The sequence below is a fragment of the Chrysemys picta genome, chromosome 2 (assembly GCF_011386835.1).
Source record: "Chrysemys picta bellii isolate R12L10 chromosome 2, ASM1138683v2, whole genome shotgun sequence".
NCBI classification, from domain to species: Eukaryota; Metazoa; Chordata; order Testudines; family Emydidae; genus Chrysemys; species Chrysemys picta.
Window position 1 is genome coordinate 253962129 of NC_088792.1, and position 13435 is coordinate 253975563.

General features: G+C 44.8%; 2 protein-coding genes across 2 annotated transcripts in view; both read right to left on the minus strand.

Moving 5' to 3' along the window:
• The window catches only part of NCALD (neurocalcin delta), a 226808-nt gene that overhangs the window by 111427 nt on the left and 101946 nt on the right, over positions 1-13435 (minus strand). The window contains exon 3 of the mRNA XM_024109431.3: positions 3766-3826. The gene's annotated coding sequence lies outside the window, so the exon portion shown is untranslated. The remainder of the gene's footprint in view (positions 1-3765; positions 3827-13435) is intronic.
• Positions 4570-13435, minus strand: part of LOC101933747 (uncharacterized) — a 159511-nt gene continuing 150645 nt past the window's right edge. Inside the window, exon 2 of the mRNA XM_065582219.1 lies at positions 4570-6992. Within this exon, the coding sequence (XP_065438291.1) occupies positions 4886-6646 (1761 nt within the window). The 5' untranslated portion in view covers positions 6647-6992 and the 3' untranslated portion in view covers positions 4570-4885. The remainder of the gene's footprint in view (positions 6993-13435) is intronic.

Sequence of the window (13435 nt, forward strand, 5' to 3'; positions counted from 1 at the left end):
CGCACCATCTGTCATCTACAACCCATCCTGGACAATGATCCCTCACTTTCACAGACCTTGGGAGGCAGGCCAGTCCTCGCCCACAGACAACCTGCCAACCTTAAGCATATTCTCACCAGCAACCACACACCTCACCATAACAACTCTAACTCAGGAACCAATCCATGCAACAAACCTCGATGCCAACTCTGCCCACATATCTACACCAACACCACCATCACAGGACCTAACCAGATCAGCTACAACATCACCAGTTCATTCACCTGCATGTCCACCAATGTTATATATGCCATCATGTGCCAGCAATGCCCCTCTGCTATGTACATTGGCCAAACTGGACAGTCACTACGTAAAAGGATAAATGGACACAAGTCAGATATCAGGAATGGCAGTATACAAAAACCTGTAGGAGAACACTTCAACCTCCCTGGCCACACAGTAGCAGATGTAAAGGTAGCCATCTTACAGCAAAAAAATTCAGGACCAGACTCCAAAGAGAAACTGCTGAGCTTCAGTTCATTTGCAAATTTGACACCATCAGATCAGGATTAAACAAAGACTGTGAATGGCTATCCAACTACAGAAGCAGTTTCTCTCCCTTGGTGTTCACACTTCAACTGCTAGCAGAGGACGTCACCCTCCCTGATTGAACTAGCAGAGGACCTCACCTTCCCTGATTGAACTAACCTCGTTATCTCCAGACTAATTCTTGCCAGCATATTTATACCTGCCCCTGGAAATTTCCATTACATGCATCCGACGAAGTGGGCATTTACCCACGAAAGCTTATGCTCCAATACATCTGTTAGTCTTAAAGGTGCCACAGGATTCTCTGTTGCTTTTGACAAGTAAGTTTCTATTATTACCTTTTTATAAATCTGCAGAAGCTGAACTGTTATGGTCTTTATCCGTAACAGCCTCAATAGCCATAGACCAAAGCAGCCTTAACTTGTTCTCTAAACTTGCATATCCATCTTTTCACATGCTTCAAAACACTTATTTTTGGACATCTACACCATGAATGTGTTTTACCTGCATAAATCCAAGCACAAAGGCTGCTTTCATAGTAGAACCTACCCATCTTGCATTGCCTTGACACTGAGACATACATTAGTCACTACTACAATATTAGCAACTACTACATCCCCATGCATTTGCAGAATAACAAACAGCATTGCCCCACAGAGAAAGAAAACAAAAAAAATTGCCTCTTTTCCTTTCCCTACCTCACCCCTCAAAAAGGTTTAGGTGACAATAGGGACTATCATGATCCCCTCTCACACTCTGCCAAACTTTTAATCTGGATTGTATAAATACACAGATCTGCATGAAAGCTCTCAAGGGGTGATATTTTGTACCAGTTTTTATCACCAATCCCCTAAAAAAATAAATAGAATTATGATTTGTTTGCCTCAGGTGGCAATTCATAGGCAGAGATATACACAATACAACTCTCCAATCCCGCAAACACTCATGCACATGCTTAACTTTACTCTGTGAATAGTTCAATTGAATTCAATGCCTAAATGACGCTAAGTGCCCATTGTTACACCCAAAGAAGTCAATAGGAGTCTTTCTATTAACTTCTGTGAGCCTTGGAGCCCGCCAAAGGTAAATGAAAGACAGCTGGCAGAAGTCATTTGCACTGACTTTGTAATATTTAATATATAAACAATTTATATACAAGAAATATTTATTATTTCTCTTTCACCTGAATTTAACTGGGAACTGAAAACTATTCCATACATGGAATGAAAGGGGGACTGATTGTGTTAAGTGCTTTTGTATCCTTTGTCACAATAATACTATTCAGTCAATCACAACAGAGATCCTTCATCTCCCAACTGCAAGTGAAAACTACAGATGATTTCTCCACATTCTCCACCAGTAGAAAAATGCACGTCACAGAGCAGTGACGGGCCATGGCAACAGAACGGTGCAACACTAAAGCATAGAACAAATGATTAGTTGTCATTGTACTCGGGTAGGAATCACCACATGAAGATGCTATGATCCAGGTGACTGGACGGGGAAGCAGGAGACTAGAGCTCTATTTCCAGTGTTTACACTGACTTTCTTTGTGACACTGGGCAAGTCACTTAGGCTTGGTCTACACTACCCTCCTAATTCGAACTAAGGTACGCAACTTCAGCTACGTGAATAACGTAGCTGAAGTCGAAGTACCTTAGTTCGAACTTACCTTGGTCCACACTCGGCAGGCAGGCTCCCCCGTCGACTCCGCGGTACTCCTCTCGCCGAGCTGGAGTACCGCAGTCGACGGCGAGCACTTCCGGGTTCGACTTATCGCGTCCAGACTAGACGCGATAAGTCGAACCCAGAAGTTCGATTGCCAGCTGCCGAACTAGCGGGTAAGTGTAGCCAAGGCCCTAGAACAAAATGGTCCATGCTGGAGGCCTTAAGTTCAGCCTTGTGCTGTCCCTCTGCACAGGGGAGAATTTCATCTCTGGCGGCTAAGGATTGTGTAATGGTAACACCAACAGTGGCATTTAGCACCATTAAAGGATGCGGAGAGAAGACAAATAAGGGCAAAGCTGTGTCCCTGCCCTCCCTCAACATTGGGCAGTGGGGCTGAATCATGCTGCACCCTCTCACGGTATGTACTGGGGCGCTCTGCCCATATCTTGCTGGTGCTGTAGAGGCAATTTATCGGCCTCACACACAATGCCCTAGGGACATCATCTGGAGTGGTACGGTTCCGCACACACCCTATGACTGGGCTGTGGCCTTACACTCACAATCTGCCTTTATTCTATTTAAAATGTGAAACTTTGCTTTTAATAACGTATCATTTCAGCCTTTAAGAATGAGTACTGATTCCTTGGATCTATGGCAGGGGTGGACAAACTACGGTCCCCGGGCCGGATCCGGCTCATCAGCCATTTTAATTCGGCCCTCAAACTCCTGCTGGGGAGCGGGGTTTGGGGCTTGCCCCGCTCCGGCACTCCAGCCAGGGAGCAGGGTTGGAGGCCGCTCCATGTGGCTTCCAGGAGCAGCAGCAGGGCCCCCCTCCAGCGCTCTGGCTCCTATGCATAGGGACAGCCAGGCGACTCCGCTCTGTATGCTGCCCCCGCCCCAAGCACCACCCTGAAGATCCCATTGGCCGGGAACCGCGGCCAATGGGAGCTACAGGGGCAGTACCTGTAGATGGGGCAGCGTGCAGAGCCGCCTGGCCACGCCTCCACATAGGAGCCAGAGAAGGGACATGTTGCTGCTTCCGGGAGCCGCTTGAGGTAAGCTCCACCCAGAGCCTGCACCCAAGCCTCCCCCTGTGCCCCAACCCCCTACCCCAGCCCTGATCCCCCTCCCATCCTCCAAACCTCTCGATCCCAGCCCAGAGCATCCTTCTGCACCCCAAAACTCTCATCTCCAGCCCCATCCCAGAGCCCGCACCCTCAGCTGGAGCCCTCACTCCTCCCACCCCCTGCACCAGCCCGATCCCTCTTCCGCCCTCCTACACCCCAAACTCCTCATTCCCCAGCCGGAGCCCTCACCCCCCCCCATACTCCACCCTCACACCCCAGCTCGGAGCCCCCTCCTGCACCCTGAACTCCTCATTTGTGGCCCCACCCCGGAGCCTGCACCCCAACTAGAGCCCTCATCCCCTCCCACACCACAATTCCAATTTTGTGAGCATTCATGGGCTGCCATACAATTTCTATTCTAAGATGTGGCTCTCGGGCCAAAACGTTTGCCCACCCCCATCTATGGTCTACCCTAAATTCATAACTTTTCTTATGTACATACCGCCTGCTGTACGCTGCCTCTTGAATAGTTCCTCTTCTGTTTACCGTACTCTGCTTCTGTCCTGAAAAAGGCAGGAAAACACAAATTCATAAAAGGCAAGGTAGGTAAATTGCACTCTTTAATATTCTGCAGGGCAACATATAACTAAGCAATGCAACAACACAACACTATAAAATGAGACTGGATTCACCCACTGGAAAGTCCATGCTGGAAAATGAATCCAATGAGAGAGAGAGAGTTTCATGTTGCTAAGATGAAAAATTGTTGGGATCTTTGGATGATTAGCAACAATAAATATGGAACGAGACCACATAAAATAGGCAGGCTGAAGGTATACAGTAAACAGTATCCAAATAGCACATAGAGCAAAAATGAGTCAGTGTCACCCTGGACACTGCAAAGCAAGCAGGAATTATACAGCTATTTATAGTATGGGATGCAGCCTAATAGGAAAGAATAAAGACAATGCTCATATTTATGCATTATTTAACTGCTTCTCTGTTTATGCCCAGCTAAACAGAGAAGCAGTTAAAAACAAAGATCCACGCCAAAAACATACTAAGGGAACACTGTCTAAACCAGTCTTTAGGATCAATGAGGATTGTCACAGTGTCTATCTGGGTGTCAAAGCAAACTCACCATTACATGATTAAAGAAAAACTACTGCACAAAAAAATGTGTTCTTTGGCATCTGCCATTAAGTGTGTCTAATAAAATTGAAACACTGTGAAATGTTAACCTAGACAGCTATTTACAAAGGCCATACAATTTGCCCAGCTACAAGAAACTGGAGTTTAAAGGTTTCAGAGTAACAGCCGTGTTAGTCTGTATCCGCAAAAAGAAGAACAGGAGTACTTGTGGCACCTTAGAGACTAACAAATTTATTAGAGCATAAGCTTTCGTGGACTACAGCCCACTTCTTCGGATGCATATAGAATGGAACATATATTGAGGAGATATATATACACACATACAGAGAGCATAAACAGGTGGGAGTTGTCTTACCAACTCTGAGAGGCCAATTAATTAAGAGAAAAAAAACTTTTGAAGTGATAATCAAGCTAGCCCAGTACAGACAGTTTGACAGTAAGTGTGAGAATACTTACAAGGGGAGATAGAGTCAATGTTTGTAATGGCTCAGCCATTCCCAGTCCTTATTCAAACCGGAGTTGATTGTGTCTAGTTTGCATATCAATTCTAGCTCAGCAGTCTCTCGTTGGAGTCTGTTTTTGAAGTTTTTCTGTTGTAATATAGCCACCCGCAGGTCTGTCACTGAATGACCAGACAGGTTAAAGTGTTCTCCCACTGGTTTTTGAGTATTTTGATTCCTGATGTCAGATTTGTGTCCATTAATTCTTTTGCGTAGAGACTGTCCGGTTTGGCCAATGTACATGGCAGAGGGGCATTGCTGGCACATGATGGCATATATCACATTGGTAGATGTGCAGGTGAACGAGCCCCTGATGGTATGGCTGATGTGATTAGGTCCTATGATGATGTCACTTGAATAGATATGTGGACAGAGTTGGCATCGGGGTTTGTTACAAGGATAGGTTCCTGGGTTAGTGGTTTTGTTCAGTGATGTGTGGTTGCTGGTGAGTATTTGCTTTAGGTTGGGGGGTTGTTTGTAAGCGAGGACAGGTCTGTCTCCCAAGATCTGTGAGAGTAAAGGATCATCTTTCAGGATAGGTTGTAGATCTCTGATGATGCGCTGGAGAGGTTTTAGTTGGGGGCTGAAGGTGACAGCTAGTGGTGTTCTGTTATTTTCTTTGTTGGGCCTGTCTTGTAGGAGGTGACTTCTGGGTACTCGTCTGGCTCTGTCAATCTGTTTTTTCACTTCAGCAGGTGGATATTGTAGTTTTAAGAATGCTTGATAGAGATCTTGTAGGTGCTTGTCTCTATCCGAGGGATTGGAGCAAATGCGGTTATATCTTAGAGCTTGGCTGTAGACAATAGATCGTGTGGTGTGTCCTGGATGGAAGCTGGAGGCATGTAGATAAGTGTAGCGGTCAGTAGGTTTCCGGTATAGGGTGGTATTGATGTGACCATCGTTTATTAGCACAGTAGTGTCCAGGAAATGGACCGCTTGTGTGGATTGATCTAGGCTGAGGTTGATGGTGGGATGGAAATTATTGAAATCATGGTGAAATTCCTCAAGGGCTTCTTTTCCATGGGTCCAGATGATGAAGATGTCATCAATGTAGCGCAAGTAGAGTAGGGGCGTTAGGGGACGAGAGCTAAGGAAGCGTTGTTCTAAGTCAGCCATAAAAATGTTGGCATATTGTGGGGCCATGCGGGTACCCATAGCAGTGCCGCTGACTTGAAGGTATATATTGTCCCCAAATGTGAAATAGTTGTGGGTGAGGACAAAATCACAAAGTTCAGCCACCAGGTTAGCTGTGACATTATCAGGGATACTGTTCCTGATAGCTTGTAGTCCATCTTTGTGTGGAATATTGGTGTAGAGGGCTTCTACGTCCATAGTGGCCAGGATGGTGTTTTCTGGAAGATCACCGATGGATTGTAGTTTCCTCAGGAAGTCAGTGGTGTCTCGAAGATAGCTGGGAGTGCTGGTAGCGTAGGGTCTGAGGAGAGAGTCTACATAACCAGACAAGCCTGATGTTAGGGTGCCAATGCCTGAGATGATGGGGCGTCCAGGATATCCAGGTTTATGGATCTTGGGTAGCAAATAGAATACCCCTGGTCGGGGTTCTAGGCATGTGTCTGTACGGATTTGTTCCTGTGCTTTGTCAGGGAGTTTTTTTAGCAGATGGTGTAGTTTCTTTAGGTAATCCTCAGTGGGATCAGAGGATAATGGCCTGTAGACTGTGGTGTTAGAGAGCTGTCTAGCAGCCTCCTGGTCATATTCCAATTTATTCATGATGACGACAGCACCTCCTTTGTCAGCCTTTTTGATTATGATGTCAGGGTTGTTTCTGAGGCTGTAGATGGCGTTGTGTTCAGCATGGCTGAGGTTATGTGGCAAGTGATGTTGCTTTTCCACAATTTCAGCCTTTGCACGTCGACGGAAGCAATCTATGTAGAAATCCAGTCTGTTGTTTCGACCGTCCGGAGGAGTCCATGCAGAATCCTTTTTTTTGTAGTGCTGGTAGGGAGGATTCTGTGGGTTAGTATGCTGTTCAGAGGTATGTTGGAAATATTATTTGAGTCGGAGACGTCGAAAGTAGGATTCTAGGTCACCGCAGAACTGTATCATATTCATGGGTCTAGAGGGACAAAAGGAGAGGCCCCGAGATAGGACAGACTCTTCTGCTGGGCTAAGAGTATAGCTGGAAAGATTAACAATATTGCTGGGTGGGTTAAGGGAACTACTGTTGTGGCTGCTTGTGGCATGTAGCAGTTTAGATAGTTTAGTGTCCTTTTTCCTTTGTAGAGAGGCAAAGTTTGTCTTGTAAATGGCTTGTCTAGTTTTTGTAAAGTCTATCCATGAGGAAGTTTGTGTGGAAGGTTGGTTTCTTATGAGAGTATCCAGTTCTGAGAGCTCATTCTTAATCTTTCCCTGTTTGCTGTATAGGATGCTGATCAGGTGGTTTCGCAGTTTCTTTGAGAGTGTGTGACACAGTCTCTCAGCATAGTCTGTGTGATATGTAGATTGTAATGGATTTTTTATCTTTAGTCCTTTTGGTATGATGTCCATCTGCTTGCATTTGGAAAGGAAGATGATGTCTGTCTGTATCTGTACGAGTTTTTTCATGAGGTTGATGGATTTCCATTCCATACGGCTAAATGCAGTGCCTTGCATAATGACAGGTTTCAGAGTAACAGCCGTGTTAGTCTGTATCCGCAAAAAGAAGAACAGGAGTACTTGTGGCACCTTAAACTTTTTGGAGTTTAAAGCTATTCCTCCATTCGTAATGTATAGTACGGTAGAACCTCAGTCTGTTAGCCAACATGGCCAAATGCCTAGAGGACTAACTTGTGTTAATGGTAGCCAAATTCTATTTAAAATTCATTTGCAAACAAATTGAAATGATTTAAGAAATGCAGTTCAACTTTATTTGAGGATAATTCAACCAAATTAGCCCATTCAAACTCATTTTTAAAAAAAATTCTATACTGCAGACCCAGCAGCAAAACTTTAAAATAGTGAGATGGCAAGAAAACACAAGCAGAATAGATGCAGTTTGTCATTTAAATGAAATACATGTTTACAGAGGGTATAATATTCACTGCAACTATTTAAAAGCTAAACACAAACAGCTAATATTAAACTGATATAAAACCCCACTTACAATAGAGAATTTTGATGATATTTTCTAACACATACTGCTCTGTCAGCTCCCTTATTCTCACATTTATTATTTTGTCCTTCCATGAAATGTGTAGTATCTTCTTCTGCTATCTGTGATGGGCAGCCTCCAATAATTTTTTTTTGTTTTGTTACCCACTGTCATCAGTTAAGTCTCTGTTCCATACAGTAGTGAGCTCAGTACAATCACATGGTATAATCTGACCTTTAGTTTGGTGTGGTTTGACTAGATATTGTTCATACTTCCAGACATGGCATTTGCTTTTCCTAATTTCATATGAATATCTTTATCACAGCCACCATCAAATGTCATCACTCTCCACAGGCAGCAGAACTCTTCTACCTGTTCGATTTCTTTTCCATCCACGTACAACTTTGCAGCTTATGTCCAGTTTCCTACCTGCATAATCTTGGTTTTCTCTGCATTTACTTGCAGTCCAATTTTCACTGCTTCTTGTTCTACCTCTGATGTATGGGTAATCTTTCTGTTCCATGTCATTCTTAGTAAAGCAAAGGTAAAAATAGAAGATGGACTGATAACACCCAATGAAATTAGAGCAGCCATCAAAGGCCTCTGTGATGGGGTGTATAAAACCTACACTGGGACAGAAGGGGTTAAGGAACAGTTCTGCCCCAGGTGACTACGCTCCACTGCGCCTGCAGAGCCTGGTTCTCCTGGAGGAGATGCTTGAAGGGGAGCCAAGACCACTCAGAGTGGGGGGCAGACAGAATAGGAGGATAGACCAAACTTGAGAGCTCCTGATTAATGGCACAGCAGAAGTCCTTACTGCATGGGAGGGATCTGCAAGTGGCAGCTATCCCAGGCCCTAGAGGAGGGGCCAGGGAAGAGACCCAGGGGAGAGATAGCTGGGAGCTTTCTCTCTTGGGCTGAGAGGCTGAGCCCTGAGCTGGGAGCCTGATTGGAGACAGGGGTCCACCAGGAGCCTGCCCGAAACCCTGGGGAGAGGGAGAGCACGACAGCTTCGGGCATGGGAGGGAAACTCAGGAACCTGGGCCAGTTTGAAGCTGGGGCAAACCTGCAAAGGAGAAGGTTAGCAGCTGAGCCCCAAATGGGCAGAAGATTCGGTTGTCTTTGCTATTTTCTGTTGGACTTTAAGGAAAGGACTTTGAGGCCTTGTGGGGAAGCAAGTGGTAGGAGGTGGCCCAGAAAGGCAGCTCCGAAACACTCCAGAGTGTTTGCAATTACTGCCTCTCATTGGGCCATGGGCTAGAGCCCAATAGAGAGGGAAGGCCCAGGTTCCCTTACCAACCTTCCTCTTGTGGGAAGGGGCATAAAACTCTCCCTCCTCCATCTCCCCAGTGAGGAAGAGACGATAAGACACTGTAAGTCCTGAGTCAAGAGTGTGCCATCTCCTGGGGACTGAAGGGGGGCTGAAGACTCTTTTGTGGGACTGTTGGGCTGTATATATTTTGTTGGACTCAAAGAAAAGGGAAGGGGGCTAACTCAGCTGGACATCTGGTCAGAGGGCTGAGTTGCTACCCAGTGAGAGGCGGACCGCCATAGCATTGGTGTGATTACTGGTGAGGGACTCCGGAGACAGGGAGAGCTGGAACCCATTGACCTAACCCTTAGGCCGCAATACAATGGGGCTGCTGCAGGGCTGGTGATGCCACATCTTTGCAGGCATGAGGTGAGTGGGGGAGGCTGTGGTCCTGGTGGGGCAGAGCAGAGACCCTGGCCAGGACTCCACTCTGCCCAGCCAGGACTGCAGCCTTTCCTGCACCTTGCGCCTTCAGGAATCAGGAGTCACCGGCCCTGCTGTCGTGGCTCCGCTCACTCACACATGGCAGTGGGGCTGCAGAGACCCCCATCCTGGCTACAGAAGCCATTCAGTACCAAGGTGGCCTCCTCCACAGCTGGGGGCTCCTCCTCCTCCTCACAGTCTTGGCCAGTGATCTCTGTTCTATTATCCAAACATCCACATTATTTGAATCCCTTCCTCATCCTCCAGCAGGAGATACATGGGCGACAAGGAAGGGAGTCAGATAATATGGAGGTCCGGATAGCAGGGTTTCAGATAAACAGGAGTATACTGTATTTACTCTTTGACAGATCATCGAAAAAGTGACTATGTGGCAAAAACCCATCTTAATCAACTTTAAGAAAGCATTCAATATTGTCCACCCAGAAAACCCAGGGACTACTGCTAGAAGGGATACCAGATACCAGATAAGCGGACCACCATAAGTAGTTTACATTCTGGAAGTAGATGTGCAGTGAGATCAGATACAGGCCTGGGTGAGAGGTTTGATACTGTGGCTGAAGTTAGACAAGGGGGTGAGTCATCACCATTTCTCTTCGCTTTAGCAATAGACTGGGTGATGAAGCATAGTGGATGGGCAACATAAGGCATAGTGGATGGTGTAAAATGGGTTAGCAGAGAGTTCTGTGACCTTGACTTGCCGACGACAATAAGGATACCACAATACCCTTAACACTGCCCCAGTGTGTGTGACTATTCCAGCTAGTGTCTACTTAGAACATCAGTTCTTCAGGGCAGGGACAGCCTCTTCCTATGAGCCTAGCACATTTTGGACATCAGTGTAATAACAATTGCACAAGTTGGGATGTTTAGAACAACAACACTATTACACTTCTCAGAGTATTTTATAGACTGCAATGCTATAATACGAATGATGTCCGGGCCAGATTAGCTCCTGTATATACATAGGGTACCATTTTTCACTGTTCCTGTGCCCATTAGGCCAGCTGTGCTGATGCGGGGGATTGAGCCCCAGAGGAGATTGGAAGACAATATAGCCACTTCCTGCACTCTTGAGAGTTCTGCAACATAAAGGTACAGCTTTCTAGGCGCCTCATCCCTAGCAGAGGCTGCCCAGGGGTAGCACTGAATCCAGTCGTGTATTCGTCTTGGAGAAATATTCTCGTTTGTATTGGACATAGCAACATTCAGACCTCATCCTGCAAGGTATGGGCCCTTCTACGGAAGCCAGTGGGAGTTTAGACTCCTCAGCATCTCGCAGGAACAGGTCCTTTAATCTTATGGGACTCTGAAAGAGCAAAACATGTTGTAAATAAGACTATATTGTTGTGGGTTGGGCTCAATGAGTATTTGACTGTTCTTACAGCAACATTACCAGGTTAACCACATCCATTTTGTGGGTGTTTTGGCCTCAGACTTTGTCCTTTCTTTTAAGGGGGGCTTGTTACTTTCACTGCTACATGGAAGTGAGGTTTGCATTATATTATATTGTATTGCATTGCATTGCCAGAACAACTATTGGAAGGTAAAACTTTATCAACCAAAGAAGCAGTTCCTGCAATTGCCATTCTAATGAAAGGCCGTGCCAGAAAATAAAAACAGGTCACAATTATAACAGAACTCCAGGCTTGCAGACTCTGAAAGATTGATGCTGGAGTGCTTCTTTTGTGTTCATTACAAACCCTGCCTGCAGCTGCAATAGCTTTAAACTGACATACATCATGCCCAGTTAGCAGCCTGTTTTAAAAACATTAACAGAGAAAGTGCTTTGATCTAGCTCAGAGGGCATTCTCGTTTGTTGCATTGGTTAGAAGATTAGCTCCCATTATTTCTGTGCTAAACAACATGTTTAATTTCACATCTGAAGTTACAGCTTTTATCCTACCTGGTCTATTAGGAAGACTGGAAAGCGCTAAGGATCCTTATAGATAACCACTGTGTTTTATTTTTTGCATCATAGCCATTCAACATCTAAAAATACACATACACTATTTAGAGCCTGATTCTGAACTCACTTACATTATTTCAAATCAGGAGTAACTCAACAAAAATCAGTATTTCACTGGTGTGTAAAACGTGTAAGCAGGATCAGAACCAAGCCATTAAAGAATTCAGAGTGTATTACACCTCACAGATTCTAAGTAGGAAATAAAATGATTCAGAGTTTGGGGGTGCTAAAGTTCCTACTCCATTGCCAGTTGTGCTGCCTGTTATAATGCAAATGACTTTTATAGCAGTACTGGAGAGACTATAGTTTAGTATTAAATTGTGTAGTTACTTTGATTGGTGATACCAGCAGAGACCCTATTACATGAATATAGAAGAATGTAATGTAGCTCTAACACTGTCACTATGTCTGAAGTATCTTCAGCATGCACAGTTAATTCCTTCACTTATTACGTTTCCCTGAACAATGCAGCTTGTCCAGCTGTAACCAATAATTAATTGAGAGAATTATGGGACAGAGACAAGATTGTTCTAAAGGATCCAATAACCCTTCCTTATGGCCAACAAAAATTAGTTATTTTAGAGGTTAGTAGTAAAGGACCAGAGTTATTTATGAGAGACCTCTTCATATGGTCAGTGTTTATGAGCAGATTTTTAACAATTGGGAATGATCTGCTTTTCACAAATACATACTACAAAGCTCACCAAAGCTAGGGACGGATGCTGGACAGTGGGAATAGGGAGAAGGAATAAGTGCTTAGTCAAATTAGTCAGTACCAATTTCATGGCATTCATACCAATCATTCACGCATGTCCCCTGGCAATGTAGCGATATGCTGTTATATTATTTTACTATGTCCCACACTTACTATACCTTCTAGACATTATTTGCCACATTCTGCTATCCTTATTCATGCTGACTATCTTACGCCTCAAACAATTCCATTAAAACCACTTGGGAAATTTATGGATTAAGGTACCCCTCAGCAAAATCTAGAGCACAGGAATTGTCATACTGGATCAGACTCATGGGCCTACCATTCCAGCAGCAGATATTCAAGAGAAAGTACAAGAACCCCTGCAGTAAGCAGATGTGGCATAGTCTGCCTCCCAGGAAACCCCTAAGAAGCCCCAAGCCCCTAAAAAGTCCCTTACCCCTCAGTTCTTGTCTACACTACAAATGCTTTGCAGATATTCAGGTACAGCTGTTCCACTCAAGTCCCCTAGTGTAGAGGCAGTCTATGCCAACAGAAAAAAATTTCCTGCTGGTACAGTAGCACCACCTCCACGAATGACATTAGCCATGCCAACAGAAGCTCTCTTCTTTTGGCATAGCTGCATCGACACTGGGGGGTTTGCTGGCATAGCTGTGGGTTTTTTTCCTCCATCCTTCACTGACATCGCTATTTTGACAAAACTTTGTAGTGTAGACCTGGCCTAATAGTCAGAGATTGCGTAAGCCCTGAAACATGAGGTTTTACATCTCTTCCTAACCTTTTAAAAATATTTACTATTATAACTCTGGTTATTCTTTTCTTAGTCATAAAAATGTCCAATCCCTCTTTGAATCTTGCTAAATTCTTGACCCTGCGGTTGTATCATTGCTTTAAGTTCTGAGACATCACATCTGTTCTGGTACAGTTATTTCTTATATTGCTATGTGTGGAAGGTCCTTAAACAAAGGGTTTACTTTTTTCGGATGCTGTCC